Consider the following 19,340-nt stretch of genomic DNA (forward strand, 5'->3'; position numbering starts at 1 on the left):
AACACTTTGTAGTGTGGTTAAGGATGCAAATGTGTATGTCAAAGTTCATGAAGTTCACAAACTGCACGCAAAGGTACTGACGCAATTTGCTTTCTGTCCCTAAGGCCAATCCACTGACTGGGTAGATTCCATTCAAAGGTATCTTCTTTACCTAGCCACTGACGTGATGCTCAGGTTTATGGAAAACCAACTCATCCCTAACGGATCGTCTCACTGACATTAGCACATCATAGACGTCTTTCACTTTAGCAAGAATGGCAACAAAAAGCTTCTAAAGACATTTAGACAAGCTCACATTGCGTTGGAAACAGCCTACACACAATGACATAAAAAAGGAAAATGATGTGATGGATTTTAATAGAGAAAACACATTAGTTCAATAGAACGGACTTCTCACAAGACAGTGCTGATGCAATATATGGTTAATTACAGTTGACTAATGGATCAGCAGTGTCTAAGCTTCTGCAGTTAGACGCGTCATCTGGATTACTTTTCTTTGAATGCACAAGTATTGACTCACTCATAAGACAAAAACAGACCTTCTCTTTATCAAAATATTTTATTTAGAAGGCTTTTGTCCCAAAAGCAAGACATATCTTGTCTCTACTCGTACTCCTTCAACTAAAAATGTGACACAAATAAAACATTGATCTATGGTTTGCAAAGGGCTAATATGAAAACAAAACGCTGCAGATAAAAAAGCAATACTTCACATCACTGCTGTCTATAATCATATGTCTTAAACAAAGTGATGACTTGTAGTTATTGTACAAGGAGTGACCACGAGGCCCACTGGGATTGTTTACAGGGACCAAAAAAAAATGCTCGAGTTGCAGATTTGTACAAAGTAGTATAGTGAAGTCCTGTAGACTGTTGGTACCCTGTGGAAGGAGCCAACTGCCAAACCACTCCACACAGAGACAACTAAAGGAGCAAGAGAGACCAAGATAATAAAAGGGGCAGAGAAAGACATAGAAGTAGTAGCAGGAGGAAATCTGTTATTGATTACAGCACACAAGGAAGATGCTTCCAGGTGACAGAGTGCAGCTTTCTACCTTCTGTTTTTGTAGGTAAACAGGTCTAAACAAGCTGCTCCTCCTCCAAACGCCCAAAGATTTTCTCTTTGCAACTTAGACATTCGTTTATTTTAAGGGAGGAAAAGTTGGACACGTGGGAGTGAATGACGCCTCCGAGTGGAGCGGAGCCAAACAAGCAGAAAACCATCTCCCCGGTGGCACAAACCATTCAGCACTGACGGTGCCGTGATCCTCACTGATGCCCAGCTCCCGGGCTGTGCAGACCAGCCGGCAGGGAAAGGGCTCCTTTTATTTAGCAGGGATCTTTGCACGCTTTCGGGCAATGGCGTCCTCCACAGCCTTGAGCTGTTTCAGCAGCTCCTCGCGGCGAGAGAGTGTGTTGCTGGGTTTGCTGGAGCCCGAGCCGGCGGCCGAGGCGGAGCTGGGGGCTGCTGGTTTGCCCAACGGCACCACGGGGCCTTTGCCAGAAGACTTGGGAGGGGGTGACAAAGGACGTTTCCTGAAGGATAGCAGGGTCACGTTTAGATATTAGGTGCAATTTGACCAAGGATTCATTTTTAATAATAATCATCTGCTATGACCAGTACTTTTAGAGTAAAAACTTTAACTTTATAGTAAAAATGCAGCTTTCAGCCCTCTGGTACTTTTCCTCCCCTAATGTCATAATTACAGCATTAACAAAAAAAAAACCTTCAGAAAAAACCTCAAAAAAACTAATTTGATTAGTTAGATTAACCTACAGATAGTACAAACAACTTCTTACAAACCAATTACTACTCTATAGCATTTTTTCATTTAAGTTGTAAATCTGACATTATAATGTGACTCATACTCTCACTGAGAATTAGAAAATTCAAACATTCCCACTTGCCTGCTGTTTACTTTATATGTAAATCAGTTATTTTCAACCGAGCCCTAATACAAAGCACCTCTTTCGTTTCGGGGAATTTGTGCGAAAGCCACTTAGCATGACACGTGCAGAAATGTTTGATCGGTGTGCTTCCACTTATGTGGCATGTTCCTCATTTATGTTTGAACACTTGTGGTCAAGGCCTGAATCATCATGATCAGTGCAAGCGATAAGGACGATGTGTCTGGCAGAAAAAGGTGACTTCAAAATTTCCATACTTCCAGATAATTGGCTTTTGTCCCTTTTAACTACTATTGTTGTATGATGTAAACACTGAACAGTCCTACAGCAACACCATGCAGACGGCTGCACCAACCTGTCGCCCTGAGAGGGAACGGGTCGGGGCCCGGCGCCTCTGGGCCGCTCCATTCGAGGGGAGAGTGGAAGTCGGCCGAGAATCCTTTTATCACGGCCTGAAGACAAGAATAAAAGAGTTAATAATGCGACTGTCGTAGTGTATTCTCTGGAACTGTTACAATGTCTTCAGTGATTTAATCATTTAGTTAAGTCATTTATTATGGAAAAAGGAGGAGCATGGAGAGCGGATGAACTTTTGACTTTAAGACTTGCTGGACTTCTTCTGGACTTGTGCAAAGAATATTTGTGGTTGTAGCTGAATCTAGTTCATCCTCCTCCTTCACTCATCCCGCCAAATTTCCATAATAACTGAATTTGATTTACAAAGGGGACGTCATCAGCTTTTGCCTTTCCTTGTCAAAATGCATGGTCCCATGCAATTATGCAGATTAAAGAACCTAAATGCATCATATGTCAAATCTAAATCACTAGTCTAAAGGTTCTCATTCATCCAGCTAATGTTTATGCTAATTAGTGTTAGCAGGTCCAGCTACTACTGAACCACAGTGTTGGACATTAGCTTGCGTGACGTATGTGATTTGTCACATAATCTAGCTTATTCTTAACGAGTAGATTAATTAGTCCTGCTTTAAACGATTTGATGCAGGTCATCTATTGCTGGTTATGGGTTTCACTGTTAATTTGCCATGTTTTCTAGAGCCTGTCTCTTGATGTAAAAGTATGAAGTTCAGATTTTCAATGAACTGTCCATTTTAGTTTGATTGTAAAACTTAGTAACTTGTTGAGTGGCTCCTCCTTTAGATATTAAAGGTCAACCATTATGTGAAAATCCCCCTTTGAGACATTGTGGTACATTTACATGTCTCTACAGTTCATGTACACACAAGTGCACAAATGTCTTCACATTTTGTTCAAATACCATTTGTCTATTTGCCACGGATGTTTTATAATATATAGAATAATGTCCCATCACCACAGGTTGTTCATCAGTCACAGTCCATATTGTTGCCGTATAATGTGTATTCACGTGTGATGCATTTGCTCACCTCTGTCTGGGGACATGGCCATTCTCTTGCTGAGTGGTGAACCTTTGTCTGAGGGCAGGTACCTCTTCCTGTTGCCTTTATCTTGCTGCTGGAAAGAGTACAAATACAAACACAAGTTATTAGTGAATATATATGCATGAGTGATGGTTTGTATACATTGGAGAGATGATGAAGACAAATAGTAATTAGGGGGTTGTGAGAAAAATGTGTCAGTGAAGTGAAATGCTATAAATATATATAAATGAAATACAGTTTAAGGAAATGGATAAACAAAAAGGTAAATCCTAGAAACTGTGTCTTTATTTAAGTCTGAAATAAGCACTACTGCCAATTTCTATGACACACAGTGTATAACTTAATGTATAAATAACAAAATGAATCAATCTGCCAAAGGTGACAAACGCAATCACTCAGCAACTGATAAACTAGGTGTGATTCAGTCAATATGACCATTACATTGAAGTCAAGAGCAACACTGACCTTGTTAAGGAGGGTGAGCTTGATGTCTTTGTGGGAACCTGAACCTCCATAGTTTCCAGGGGGGCCGACATTGCCGGGTGGGGGGTGCACAGGGTGGCCACCCCTGTTTCCAGTTCCTGATCTAGGTGCAGGGTTGACCCCTCTAGGTGGAGCACCAGATGGGTCTATTTTCCTGCGCTCCTCCCTGATGGGATCATCTTTCTTTGGCACTCTCTCTGTAAAAACGTCAACTGATCAGCCATGCAGATTTAACTGTTGGGTGTGTACTTTTATTTGAAGGAAAAACTATTAAAGCTGTTTCACAACGTACAATATAACCCTCAAGTCAAACCATAGTTTACATACATAAAGTTTACACCATATTTTATGTTTGCGTTTCTTTGCATTATCCTTCATTTGCATAAATACAATTAAATAAACCTGTCAACTTTGTGAAAATACCCACATACTGACATACTGTCAGTGTTTAACGCACATTTATGTGGCAGTAAATTTACAGTGACCCAGATTGTGCATTTACTGTATGTATGTTTCCTTTTCCATGTCATGTTTCATTTGGACTGAACTACACTAACCCCTGTTCTTGTCTCTTCCATGTGGAGGCCGCTCCCGTGCAGGCGCTTGCTCTTTGCGGGGATGATTTGGAGCTGGGGAGTGGGAGCTGGCAGAAGACACTGGGCTGGCCAGGTCGGCATACATGTCATCTGAGTCGGCGCTGCGCACCGAGCTGCTGCTGGACGATGCCGACGACACTGACGACACACTGCTCACACTCAGGGATCTGCAGAAAGACAGTGGTCACTATCAAACCCGGAGGTCCTGAGGGTTCCCCCCAAAAGACACAACATACACATCATGTGTGTACACCCAGAAAGACGTTATCATGTCTGTTACATGCCCACGTTCTGTCTGTCTGCAGTGATCTACTGGCAGCTAGGGGGCCTCTGCTAAACAGGTCTCTGTATTAAAATGCTCTATGATAAATGCAGAAACAAGGTGCAGTTCCTATGACATTAAGATCTTCATGTGCCCAAGTACCTGGATTTTCTGGAAACGGAACGTGAGCGGGAGAGAGAGTTTGATGAGGATCTAGATCTCGAACTGGAACCAGTATAACTACTACCACTTCCGCTTACACTCCCACTCAAGGTTCGCCTGGAAGGGAGAGGACAGAGAGAAAGGCAAAGTGAAGTCCGTGGCTTCTGGACCTGAGGCAGACACAGACAATAAATACTATAATATTGCTAAAAATGATGAGGTTTTTCATAAATTAAAACTTGAAGTTTTGCTCAGTCAATGTTTCTAGTTCATCTCAAATAGTGGAACTCAATATCTGTGAAATGTCAAGACAGTGTGTATACGTTGACTTAAGACCACGCTGGGGTTAAGTAGCTTTTAGCTCAGATCAGCCATCCTGTCTGGACTGCAACTCAAACATCATCGGGGTGTTGCTACCACTACTGCATCTGTTAGAGGGAAACATTTTACAAACTAAGCAGCAAACAGGTGTTGCCGCTGCTTTTCCTGGATAGTTATTACAGTGTGAAGCCAGTCTGCCCACATTCTACCCACACGCAGATGAAAGTCCTGCAAACACTCTTAATCCTCTTCCTCTCTGGCTGCTGGTGTTCGCTGTTTCACATACAAATGCTCCCACGCCTTTCCTTGAGGAACCTACCCACTCAGTCACTACGGTCTTTCCCCAATAACGCACAGCAGTGGGACACACCTGTGCTGTTACCAGTACCACACATGACACAATATGCAAATGTATGAAGAGACATAGTCTTGTCTTAAAAACTTATGTGTATCACATCACTGTCCACTATTTACAACTTTCCTGCAGATCCTAAACAAACATGCAGGTTGGCCACAGTTCTCCCACTCACACATGTAAAACTAGTGGCATCCAGCCAGTTTTCCTCTGCACCCACGCTACTCAAATCATCATGAGAGTAAACAGGTCCCCAGGCCCACGTGTCCAGTGTTTACACTAAACGAGAGTAAAAGAGCACGAGCAGAAACTACAAATAACAGCTTCTGTCTACTGTATGTGTGTTGGAAAAACGAGATGTAAAGATTTAAGGCTGTTTCCTAAGGTACTTTCTGCACATTGTGTTGTCAGACAATGCACTGCTCTTTTTGCAGAGTCAGAGTGATTATATATTAGGTATATTACTAAAAAGTTGTAACGTACGCTGTAATTCACTCACTCACTGTAAATGCATATAGCACAGCTAAAATTGTCTGAATACACTATGGAAAGATTTAAAAAGTTTTGGTAAAGAACGTCTAACATCATTCTCTGGCTTTTAAACAGTCCACACGAGGTTGGGAAAGCTAGCTTAACAGCTGGACTGCCCTCCAGAGCAGGACTCTATCTACGCTGTACTGGACAGTGGGATTCGAGTGAGGTTCATCCTTACTCCTTCAAACACAGCTCCAGTTAATGTAGTCACATTTGGCTACTTGGGTCTCTTGACCAAGTCAGATGATCAAAGGTGGGTAGTTAATCTACAGTCCTCAGTCTCAGACCGACTCTGTTAATGTGTGTTGACTGGTTCTATGGGTGTAGTCAGATGCTTAATGTTGCCTCAAAGAACCAATGACCAATTAGAGGTTAACTGAACTTGAATCTGTCAAATACACCATTTATACTTTCAGCACCACTGAATAAGTAATCTCAGCAGGTGTGCGAGTAGTTTTCAGTAAGTCTTCATCGTTTGATTTCAATCAAACTAACATTATAGTGTTTATTTAGAAACACAGCACTACTACAAAGGTGCCTACCGCCGAGGAGGGTGCTGCTGTCGTTCTTTCTTTCTGCCTTCCCGCGGGTTGGGGGGTTTTGCAGGTTCCCTTGGTGGTGGCGGCCTCCCAATTCCACTGCCGCCTGCCCCGGCAGCTGTGCCTACAGGCTCCCGGGGATTGGCGGGAGGCTTACTTATCTCCATCATGGCTTTGGGAGGCCTGCCTTGCATTGCTCCAGGTGGAGGAGGACTGGGGGCCTTTTTCATAGGCGGCTTCTCCCTGCGAGGAGGGGGCATGGAGCCGGGCTTCGGGGGCATGCTAAGGGAACGAAACAGCGTGTTGATTTTAAAGCATGTAGGCAGTAATGGAAAGCATGTGTAGTCATTCCCTAGCACATACAAAACATTTAATATTAAAACAACTATTTAAGGAGACACGTGGAGTGTTTACCCTTTAGCCAACGCAGGAGGAACCTCTGGTTTGTTCTTCATAGTCCTTAATGCAGCTGGACTTGGTGAGGGAGATGTGGAGAAAGACCCAGACCTAGTACACAAAGTATGACTTGACTGTCTATGATGTTCTTATTTAATAAATAACTGGATGACTAACATCTTGCTCTCTCGTGCTTGTTTTGTAATTGCTGCTTCAAATAGCTAATGCTTATTGCAATAGCAATAAGTAGCTCAGATCATCTGCATTTTAATACTGCTATATCAGGTCTGAGTGTTCTAATTGTTCAAAGCATCAAAGTAGAGACAGACGTCTTCTCTACAATGTGAGGTATGTCGCATTGTTCAAAACTGACACCGTATGTCGGGAGGCTGTTTCAGATTTACTGCGCTGTCAATGGGTGCTGATGCTGTCGTCAATGCCAGGTAAGCTACGAAACCAATTCAAACAAGGCTCACAACATTATTAACTAAGTGATCAAACAACTGGTATTTAGTAGCTGTGGTTTCATTTTCATTTCTCAAAAACACCTGAGAGAGTTAAATATAGAGTGTTGTTACATTTTAATTGTTGGTAGTTAAGCAAGATACGTTTTAGTTTCGATTAAAATTTTCTTACATCAATAATAATTACTGTATATAGACTAGTAAAGGCAGACAGTAGTCAACACAAAACAGACACACTGAAGCCGTCAGTGAACTCAGGTGGTCTTACCTAGAACGACTGCCAGTAAAGGAACTGTGCTGGGATGTGTGGCTGGTGTAGGAGCTGAAGGAGGAGGAGCGGCTGCGGGAACGAGACGACCCAGAGCCCGAGTAGGATGAAGACCGAGACGAAGACCTGCAACACAGACACCGACCGTATGTTTATCAGTGGTCCCACAAGCAGACACTAAGTCCGCTCCGATTTTTGACAACTTTTGGGCTGGTTCCTGTGAAATCAGCTGCAAAAGGGTCTTAAAAGGGAAACACTATAGAAATATGACTGAACACTATCTGATCTAATCCCTGCTCCTTCAGCATGGGTCACCAGCATGGACCCATTAAGATAACATGAAGTTCTTACCTGGAAGAGTTGGACAGAGACACAGAGGAACCCGAGGGCCGATGCCGCCGACGGCCCCTTGTTGGGGAGCCCAGTCCCGGGCGTCTCCTTGGGGACTTGGACCGTCGCCATGGGTCCTTCCACTCATCTGGGCGCCTCATCAATGGAACAACCTCCTTCTTGGAGGGAGGCTCCATAGGTCTGCTGAGAAGTGTTGAATAATAAATGGTTAACTTAAATTTTTTTACCAACAAGCATGTTTGTGTAATGTACCCTATAACTTCACAAGGTTCTTAACCAATCATCTGGTAGTGGGCCCACCACCTTGGTTCAGTGGCCTGAGCAAAATTTACCCTGCTGTAAATTTTGACTCTGGTAATTTGGTTACTCAAGCATCTAATCCACTGCCTCCAATTTCACATTCAGACATTAATGCCATCATTGCAATACACATCAAAATGTCCTTGAGTAAGACAAAGAACCGCTGGTGGGTCGGGCAGCTGCTCATCACATCTGCTTTTAACGTGAGAGTTTGTTGGAATGTGAAGCACTGAATCCTGTAAATGCAGAGCATCAAGACAGTCCATGACATAGAGGTGTCTCATCGTCATGTCTGAGGCTGCTACTGTAGCAACAACAACAACAATGACAACCACAACCTTCCTGTGGGGAACTTGCTTAAGCGTAATGGCACTACTGCTAGGTTCAGTCATTACGAGGTTTGTAGACTTTCTGACAGCAATTTGTTATAACCCTTTGTTAATTAATTGCCACGTCATTTACTATAATTGTGTGTGTGTGTGTGTGTGTGTGTGTGTGCGTGCGTGCGTGCGTGCGTGCGTGCGTTTGGGGTTTTCCGAGAGAGGTGCTCTGGAGAGATCAATGTTTATATAAAAAAGCAAAACAAAAGCAAGAATCAAGTGTCATAAAGGCCACATGTAAACATTTGTTCTAGGAAATGAAGACTGGATATTCCCACTGTGAATGAAATGATCCTGTGGTTCACAAACTTTGAATGAATGCTTGAATAGCCCATCCATGTCATTTTATAGGACCATGTTTGAATTAGTAATACAATAGAAACTGCCTGTGGGCAACTCAGGTTCAAATCTGGAACAAGGACACATACCTGGAATTACCTCATCAACCATATTAATGACTAGGCGTGTTTGAGTTTATACGCCCCAGAGAGCTTCCAGAGGCATGATGTAAGAACAAGAGCGAGAGCTAAAAATAGCATCACAACACAGGAGCTATTTTTAGCATGCAATATTTATGAAAAGGAGAAAAAGAGAGTTTTCTTGGCAGAAGGAAGTCTGTCTACCAAACACAGATAGCAAAAAACACAAAGTGTAACACGATCAGAAATCCACCTGGGGAGGTTTCCACAAAAGCTCCTTTGATTGATAGAAGGTCAAATGATTTGACAAGCCAAAGTTTTACTTGGGGTTGCATCATGCTTTAGTTGGTCGGCGCCACAGACGAAGCAACACTTAAATATAATAAAATACTAAAAAATACTGATTCACATCCAGCACTTTTAGTATCGATTTAATTAACACAGGACTAAACTGGTTAAACAGGTTTGACATTTAGTGGATTTACATCTATTAAGGATTTTTTTAATATCTCTTTATTTAATATCTCTGATGTTTGTAAACTGTGACTTTTAATCCACATTTAGTGGATTTACATCTATTAAGCATTCATTTATATATCTCTTTATTTAATATCTCTGATGTTTGTATACTGTGACTCTTAATAGTACCAAAGTGTCACCACAAAAACATGGCACCTTTCTAGATTTCAATAGTAATGCCAACATATGCAAAAATTCCTCAAAACTACCATAAAAACAAGGAACTGAGGACAAGGTTTATGAATTATCACTGACAGGTCATATTGCGTTAGTGTTTTGCGTAACTCAGCAAGACAAAATAGCAAATGTGGGCGTTAACTCAGTCAGTAACATCATTGTTGTGGTTGATGCAATCAGGGCTGACAGAACATCTAATAAGGTTCAGCAGTTTTAAAACTATCTATTACAAAGACCGAAACTAACAAAACAAGAAATACTAACTAGTGTTTACAGTGACCAGAATGTTTTTCAAATATTACTATTACTCTACGAGAATGAACTAAAAAGGTTATGAATAGGATTTATCTGGAATTTGTTTTGTCGATTATTTTGGTAATCCATTAAACAATAATTTTTTTGATCAATTTATTAATCTAATAAAACATAAAAATCAACACATTATTTTATACATTTGCATACATTTTGTAAGTTTAAACTAACAAAGTGCTAATAGCACAGAGGTTATATTGACAGTTTTAATGAAATATAAAGTCCAATGTTTGAATAAGTAAACTTTACATAAAATCGACATTACTATGTCACGAGCGAGATGATTGTTCAAACACCTTGTGTGTTGCGGTATAACAGGTTAAGTGCTGTTCGCAAGTAACAAACTAAGTTTCCACACAGCAGCTCTTAATGAAGCGTCTTCACGTGATGGAAACACAGTGTTTGTTCTTCCCTTCCCATGTGCTTGCGTATCGCTGTAGTATTTCCACGCCACAAGCTGAGCTTTGCATAAGTTGAACGTTAACTTCGTCTTTGTTTAATAATATGAAATGCTTTAATTAAAGGATTTGGACGCAGCCTTTCTCCTGCTGCCGGTTGATCTGCCTTCTCTGCTTTTTTTGCCAGCGGCTGCGTTATTTTGTCACCACAGTAAAAACAGGAGCACAAAGAAACTGCCCAACAGCAGATTGTTATAAATCATTTGTTATTGATTATTATTAATAATGGTAATATGGATTTCTTTTTGTAGCCTTAGCTTTATTACTCAAATGCTCGTATGTGACACCACCATGGGACCCACTACAACCAAGGTTACTGCAGTCCACTGTCTCTTTAAGCCTCAATCACTTGATTTAGCTGCTCCCTCACCATGTTATATTGCTGGGGAATTTTAATAGACACACAGTCAATGCTCCTTTATCAGAGACTTCCCTATGCGCTGAGACAGTTTGGGATTCAACCAATACACTGATTTCCCACCAACACACAAGAACCAGGCTGATTCCTTGTTATTCCTAATTCCCCACTGACTGCACTGAATATAATATTATATATTATATTATTATATTATATTAAATGAACCACATCAAATTTGTAAGAGAGCATTCCCTGTAAAAATCTGGTTTTAGAAGAGTGATGCATCGACCTAGTTAGCCTGTCCAAACCAACCAAAAGCCAAATGTCACTTACTTGGGTGGCAGGTTCAGGGGAGAGCGTGGTTTCAGTTTGTCTTCTTCCTTCTTCTCCTTGGGCTCTCGAGGAGGACGAAGCCTCGGCCTCTCCTTTTCATCCCGTTTCATCCGGTCCCTCTCCCATTCTTCTTTCCGCCGCATCCTCTCCTTCTCACGCTCTCGCTCCCGCTCTCTTTCCCTCTCTCTTAAGCGGCGCTCCCTCTCGCGGTGATCTCGCTCCCTCTCCCGGTCCCGGTTCCGCTCACGGGGGTCATGCTCACGTTCGCGGTCCTTTCAAGTGGAGGAAGCAAAAAATTTTTTCATTGACAAATGCATTTTATTGATGCATTTGTGCATGCATTCTTCTGACATTTTAAATGCTGATAAAAAGGAGAAGACAAGACTTAAATTCATAGTGTGCTTAAGTAGTTCATGGATCAGGATGATGTGTTTGGACAAATATTCTTTTGTTTTTTGACAGAACTACAGCACCGATGAACTAATAAAAGGCTGTGTTCGACTGATTGAATGTTGTTAATTCATAGCTAGCTCATAGATGAGGAACAACTGTTCTAATGAGAGAAATTGAGATGATCCACATACGAGATAAAATAAGTCAGACTTTATTGATCCCCTTGGGCAAATTGTTTTTGGCATTTAACCCATACACACACGCAAGGAGTATCAGTGAGTGATATCCCACCTGTTGTGAAGTGACTTACTTCACAACAGGTGGGATAAGGTGGGATCGAACAGGAACCTGACCGTTGGTCAGTGTCCCTGACCAACGCTCTAGCCACAGGCCACCCAAATAGATGTGTCCTAGCTATTCTAAGCCTACACATTTACTACACTTGCCTTGACACTTGCTGTGATACTCACGCTGTAATGGTAAGGAAGAGGAGCTTCTGTGTATTGCACTCTGAAGTTTTCATACTGGCCTCCTCGCCACAGGGCCTCCATTTCATAGTCATAGTATGGATCTGCATACGGGTCACTGCGGGTGAAAACACATTTAAGACCACACGGTAGATGCTCTTCACAGAAAGTGAAGGACTAAATTGTAGTTTTTTTAAAGATTGTGTGTTATTAGGTTGGAATAGTCAAAAACAACTGGCAAAAACCTTTAAGGTATGGACCAAGTCTACACTCACCCATATGGCGGTTCTCTAAATTCCATTTCCCTGAAAGAGACCAAGAGAAAATTCACGAGTTAGAAGTATACTTATATTTTCTACAGGTAAAGGCAGAACTGTAAGATACAACTTCCAAGGCAAGTGATTCTGTGTATGGAGCTCAACCTAGAACGCTGCTTTCCATAATCCATGATTATCACATAGTAAGTTATTAAGTGCCATGCAAAAACTAATGCAATCACTGCAAGGAGCCGTACTCTCTGATAATGCGGTAGTTGCGTTCTCGAAAGAAATCGTTCTCTTTGTCAAATTCCCTTTCATCTTCTCCAATGGTTACGTTGAAGCGCTTCTCCTCAAAGTCGGGCTCCTGCTCCTTACGGATAGTGGCCTTCTTCAGCACCTGTGGACGCAAAAAGAAAACTATAACAGAATGTGGGGAAGGGTCCACTGAGCCTTCTGAATAGCTGAAAAAAAAGAGAACTCTAGCACAGAAATCTCCACTTATCCAAACTCAAAGTTCAACACAATGAATACTTGGAGTTATGTAACGTTATTGTACTGCCAGTAACCCAGCAGCAGAATGACTACTATTCCTGTCATTCATCTGCTTTTTATTTTTAGCGTGGGGTACACTTCTCCACTTCTCCTTCAACTTCTATATAAAAACAACCTAGAGTATTTAGTTTTCATTCATATGGGTAAACATATGGGTAAACAGCTGGAACAGCTTTCGGTTCACAGTGTTTTGTCAAGACTGTGACATTTCTTGTGGTGGTGACAGTAAAAAAAATTTTTTATAATTTTTAAAATAAATAGAAATTGACTAAAATCTGTGGTTGCATTTAGGTTGATTGTCAGAGAGAGAATAGACTGGTTCTGAATTCGAGCAGCCTGGTGGTGGAGGTGTGACAGTGCTGCTGACACTGGTGGGGACCAGCATGTAGCTGTAGGACTATGCTAGCACTATGCTACAGCTACATACAGTACCATGTGGCTGGACTGGGACCATCACTTGCCTTCCAACACAAGTCACTCTGAACATCTCTTAGTGAATCTGAAATAGACTTAGATGATAAACGTCCTTTAGACACTGATGTCCTCTGTGACATCACCAGGCATTAACATCATTGGTCCAACCATCATGTCTGTGTTCAGTTATTGGTCCAACTATCAAGTCTGTGTTTTGTTTGCTGACGGTTACTGCTATTTGTCCTTTTTTATCTTCTCGCTCCCCTCACCGTTCACACTCAGCATGGTTGGTGGGTGATAGTGTACATAGACAGACACATGCTATGCGCTTCACAGGCAGATTAATTTGAATAAGAAGTGGAAGCGTTTACCTCTTTGGCATGTCGGAGGCCTCTCTCCCAGGCACTTTCTACAGGAGGCTCTACTGGAAGAGGGGGTGGGGGGAGTTCTTCCACTGCTGGCGCGGCCTGTATCAGCAATACATACATCACTATATATACATTTATGCTCACAGAGAGAAAGACTAACATCTCACACCAAGAAACCTTTTTAGCTACAATTCACCAATATTTATGCATATATGTTAATGAAATTAATGCACAACAAACAAAAGTACAGAGCCAACATATTCTCAACGAGTAAAAGTACCCAGGGATTATTAGGCAGGAGTGGGAGTGGTCCTCCCGGAGGGGCTCCATTAGGGGGGAAGAGTTCAGGTTTAGTGATGAGGGAATAGTTGCCTTTGTCGTTCACTCCAGGGTGGATGAACCTACAGTTCATGCCCCAAGTACAATTTCCTGCAAAAAAAATGCAACAGAAAAAAATGCATTTGTGGTCAGTTTTTTGAATTTAGCAATTTACACTAAACTAAATAAAATACAGCAGAGAGGATATGACAAATGTGTTCTTCCTGACAGAAAACTCCAATGCACTGGTCATTTCACACACACACACACACACACACACACACACACACACACACACACACACACACACACACACACACACACACACACACACACACACACACACACACACACACTAGAAAAGACATAATTGTTAGTGCAAGGACTCCCCCTGCTGTGCACTAGTCCCATAACAAAGCCTGGGTCAAATTATTAAATTATTATGATCGTTATAGTACTAACCTTCATTAACACAGCACTATTCTTACAATGTACTTAAGACACATAGACAAATAAAACCATTCAGTAACAAGGGTAAAAAAAACAAAAAGCATTTACCAACTTCTCACATTCTTATCAAGCTGATAACCTTTGCAACAAAACGCTGCAACTTCCAAAATTCTCAACTTAATAATGTTAACACAAAACACAAACAGTTTCCAATTCATTTTTTTATCAAAGTTATAAAAGCAAACATTTAGAGACTACGACTGAATAGACAGAAATCCGAATCTACATCTTTAAATGGAAAAGCTGTTATTGATTTTGTTTGTCAGTTAAACACAAACAGCCACAAAGTTCACATCACAGTTGAAGATCAATAGGACAGAATTGTTTGTCTATTAGAGACTGATTCAAGCCAAGCTCGAGTCTAATCAATGAAAACCAAGCTATAACTGTTGGTCCTGATTGTTTTGTTTTTTGTGGCAGCGTTTTTCTTACTTCACATATTAAACATGCTGACCCATATTTATTGGATGACAAAATTCACCCTGTCTCTGAACGGTACATAGACAATAATAATAACTGCTTTCTAGGCTCATGTTTCTTAACAACTTCTACAAGCTATAATTGTCTTCAACGCAACAGTTATGTGAGGTATCAACATCACATCTCTGAGCATCCATCAAGAACAGACTCCTCCACGCTTTTAAACCCCCTCAGACCAGAGTAAAACGATTAGCTGAACCTGATCATATTTACTCAGCAAATGTAGATCAACCATACTCTTAAGTTTGATCAGTGATGAGTGTTGTCATGTCTGATCTGTGATGGTTAAATTGTATTAATCACATTCACACAACTAGGAACAAATCTATTTCGAGACTTGTTTAAGCTAAAGTATGGAAATAATATAAGGAAATATTTACTGGCTGATCTAACTTAAGTAACTTGCAAATACAATGAATTGCATCATTCCTGAAAACTCTACTCCACTTCTCTGTTGAGCATCTCTAGTTATAAACCAAAAACTGGCACATTTTATTTTTCAATAGTTATTTGCTTTTAAAGCACAAAGACGACACATTCATCAGGTATCACCATGACATTCTACTGGGAACTAGAAAAGGCTCTGATTATGCCAAGAAGAAAATAAAAATCAGCTCCAGCTGATGCTCAGGAAGGTTAATGAAGATGCTGTGGAACACAGACTCCTGCTGTAACTAACTTAATCCCCAATATTAGATATTGGTACAGGTTCCAAAAGTCAACCATGCTGACGTCGGAGCCATGTTCCACTCTGCTCCACCTACCTTTGATGAAGAACCTGCAGATGGGACGTGGTCTAATCTTCCTGTCTGAGGGATCTTTGACCTCCCCCTCCTCCAGGTCATCATCCTGCCCATACAGAGTAATAACGACATATTGGAACTAATTATTGATAATTACTAGGCTTACTACTTACTAATCATGCTCTCAATCATATATACTTGTGTCTTTGAATCTTTTTTTGAAAAAAAAATCAGTTAAGAATGTGAAGGATTTTGATTATTTTAAATCAATCAATCAACAGTAAAATTTGCATCTAGAAACATCTGACAGCACAGGCTGAAGTCTCCTCAGACACATAAGAAGCTGCAGTGGTGTTTTCCAGCTGCTTAAGTGATGGGCACATTATTTTGATTAGTAGTAGTTTTATAGTTTGCTGAATATATTTTCAAATGGAGCACTAGAAAACTTTGTATTATGGTTGTTTTATGATCATCAGACCCAACTCCCTCTATGGTAAACTTGAACATAGGTCAAGAAGCTGATGGTTCTCAGCCTATCATCTCGTTGTTACTGGGTCATTTCATACAGAGGCATTAGTGTAAGGTGTAAAAGATATTTTTATAAAAGGTACCATGTGATGAAATAATTATGATCAGGGTAATTTAGTTCCAGCAACACTTGAGTATTGACAAGCTGTGGGATAACAGGAAGACTATCAATGGCCTGTACAGCTAAAATGACACTGCATCCATTTCTCCTGTAATGTAGTTTAGGCCTGACTGCTCAAACACAGCTCAGTGCAAGTAATAACATGATGTCCACAATTAATTCTTTCCAATAGTGCAATTACTGCTTTTCCTCTCCTCCAGTGTGCACAACATATCAGATCAACTTGCCTCAGAATGTTAAGGTGTAAAAGCAGCTTAACTACAAACCAAACTGTAATCACTTACATCAATCTCGCCTTCGTCGATCTCTCCATCATCCTCTTCCTTTGTCTTGTCTCTGTAGGAATCTTTCTCTTTACGCAGTCTCTCTAGCCCTTTGCAGTCATCTGTTCTCTTGGAGTCACTGTCTTTGGGAGATGGAGGTAAGATTGGTTTCTTCTCCTTCTTGCTGCCTTTATCCTCCTCTTCATCTCCTCCAACCTTTGCATCTTCCTCCTCCTCGTCATCCTCATGTACAGGGATGCTGGGCTCCTCTGGCACCTCCTCATCATAATCCAGCTCATGTTCGTCCAAATCCCGGGAAACAGATGCTGAATCATCATCCAGCTCCCTCACCATGACACCTCTTCTCATCCCATCTCCTTCGACTCTCACTGTTTTTTCCTCCTCTGTCTTGCTTACTTCATCCTCCTCCTCATCATCCACCTCAACGGTCACACGCTCTGATTTGGTATTCGTTCTGTAGTAACTGTATCCAGCCTCCCTGTCATCATCATCTTCAGCAATGAATCTCCTGACCTGTCCGGGCTCAGAGTCTGGTGACTGAGGGGTGTCAACTTGATCTTCATCTATATAATCCCCCTGCGGGCCATCTTCATCTCCCTCCATCAGCATAATTGTCTCATCCTGTTGTCCAATCCCTCCTGTTTCTTCTACAGGCTCCTCATCCTCTGGGTCAGAAACAAAGTCAGGGACTACCTCATCTTCCTCTGGTCTCTCCTCCAAGTCCAAACATTGTCTTCGGCTTTCCACTGTTTCTCCATCTTTGTCCTCCTCATCCGGTTCATTTTCGTCGTCATGCACTACATCGCTGCCTGAGACAACTCTATCCTCCTGGTCATCAGCAGAATCCAGAAGCTCACTGTCAGAAAGACCCATGTCCTCCTCCTCCTCAGGAGACTGGGGGGACTGGGTGGGACTTTCAGGAGTATCCATGGGAATAGTCTGCAATAACAAGAAAATGTAATGCAATTTGTTATTTAATTAAACGTGTAAATATTATTTAATGAAACATATATATATATGTGTGTGTGTGTGTGTGTGTGTGTGTAAACATACAATATCCTAGAAAAGCATTTTTATGACAGCTATTTTAATGTTTCTATGTACCAGCGATCACAAGCATAAGTGGATTACTGTTTAGAGTTCCACGATGAGGAATATATGCAAACATGTGAATCATAATTTGTACTGCTGCTTCAAATAACGCAGTCTACTCTAAATGGTCGTGTTGGGTTACTGGGAGGCAAAGTGTGTGAATAAAGAGAGAACAAGACAGCTCAACGCTAAAAACCTTCATATGAGCATTAAACATGTTAGTGTGCATTTACCGACAGAAGCTTCATTAGCTTCCGGTACATCTACAGCAAACAGAAACAGTAGCCAGATCAAGCTAGCTCGCGGCTACACGTCAGTGATCATGTAATTCAAACGGGTCTCGCGCATTTTAGGCTAAAGACACTGGCGTTCACACATTACAGAGCGTGTGACACAGGCTCACTGGCAGCGTAGCGTGATTCCTGGCGTTAACGTGTCCGTTAGCTGAGACGCGGCAAGGCCCATAACTTGACAAGCAGGAGAGACTCGGTTAAGCAACGAACTCTCCACCTCTAGCAAACAGCGGCCATGCACGAACGAACACAGGCAGAGCAGCCGGTCGATCGTGACGGGACCAGCGTCGGCCGCGCACGGTCGCCTCCACACAGCGCCGACACTATAGCCACACTCGGCTGTCTTTCAATTAACAATGCAGGCTCCCCGAAGCTAAGCTACGAGCTAACTGCTAACAACCAGAACACACTATTCACCTTGCTGACCCGGAGCTCTTTAAAAGGCCACTGCTGCGTTAAAAACGACCCTCTTCTCTTTGTGTTGGTTTTACAGTCGCAAAAAATGTTATACCGTTAAATCTGGCCGCTGTGGTTGAGAAACTAAAGCAACCCGCACAGAACAGCGAGAGCGGCCATTACCTCAACGTCATCAACATACGACGACCTGGAGGAGGAGGGGGTGGTAGTGCTGAGTGGGGACCGATCTGAGATCAGTGCTTGTCCCAGATTTGGGGGTTTCCACGATGTTGACCGAACGAATGAAATGTGAATGATCGTTGAATACTTTAGAAAAACACGTTTGATAGACTCAGACTAGGGAATCGGTTTATTTATTCTTCACATCTGCAGGTCACCACTCACATCAAGGTTAAGCTGACACCACAGAACGAGCAAACACAACCTTTGGCATATGTTGGATACGTCTGCATCAGCTGCTGTTACACTGTACAGTAAAGATCAGTGAGGCTACAGGCTGCAGGTTGCCCTTGTTTAGTGCTGTTGTTTCACTGAACCTGATTTTGTTACATTTTTAAGTGTGAGAAGTTAAGTCAAAGCTCCATTTTTTTCACTGGTACCAGTGGAAGCACCAATTGCAGCAGTAAATGCCCTTGTTGGGAGATTTGCAATAGTCATTTTTATGTGGGCTTCAGTAAAGTTCAACTTTCTCACTATTGTGTTATTGATGCTTAACAGACAGTTTGTGTTGTGGACTATGATCACCTGTAGGTGGCTCCCACCGCCAATTTTCTCTGGTTCTCTGGAC

General features: G+C 41.7%; 1 protein-coding gene across 5 annotated transcripts; it reads right to left on the minus strand.

The window, feature by feature from the left end:
• Positions 1 to 340: 340 nt before the first annotated feature.
• Positions 341 to 18,784, minus strand: zc3h18 (zinc finger CCCH-type containing 18). Of its 5 annotated transcripts, none has more exons than XM_029154338.3 (19): positions 18,716 to 18,784; positions 16,752 to 17,690; positions 15,840 to 15,924; positions 14,048 to 14,196; positions 13,771 to 13,866; positions 12,688 to 12,830; positions 12,449 to 12,478; positions 12,177 to 12,291; positions 11,314 to 11,585; positions 8,058 to 8,240; positions 7,707 to 7,832; positions 6,993 to 7,085; positions 6,582 to 6,860; positions 4,830 to 4,946; positions 4,367 to 4,572; positions 3,792 to 4,006; positions 3,312 to 3,399; positions 2,264 to 2,360; positions 341 to 1,536 (listed from the first exon to the last, which is right to left on the minus strand). In XM_029154338.3, exons 2-19 carry the CDS (start codon positions 17,679 to 17,681, stop codon positions 1,326 to 1,328), a joined length of 3,435 nt encoding a protein of 1,144 aa, XP_029010171.1. In that variant the 5' UTR covers positions 17,682 to 17,690; positions 18,716 to 18,784; the 3' UTR covers positions 341 to 1,325. The 5 variants fall into 5 exon arrangements, with proteins under 5 accessions (XP_029010171.1, XP_040927188.1, XP_029010170.1 ...); XM_041071254.2 differs by having other exon boundaries at positions 18,648 to 18,737; XM_029154337.3 differs by lacking the exon at positions 18,716 to 18,784 and adding an exon at positions 18,554 to 18,709.
• Positions 18,785 to 19,340: the final 556 nt, after the last annotated feature.

This window comes from Betta splendens, chromosome 6 (genome assembly GCF_900634795.4).
Source record: "Betta splendens chromosome 6, fBetSpl5.4, whole genome shotgun sequence".
Taxonomy (NCBI): domain Eukaryota; kingdom Metazoa; phylum Chordata; class Actinopteri; order Anabantiformes; family Osphronemidae; genus Betta; species Betta splendens.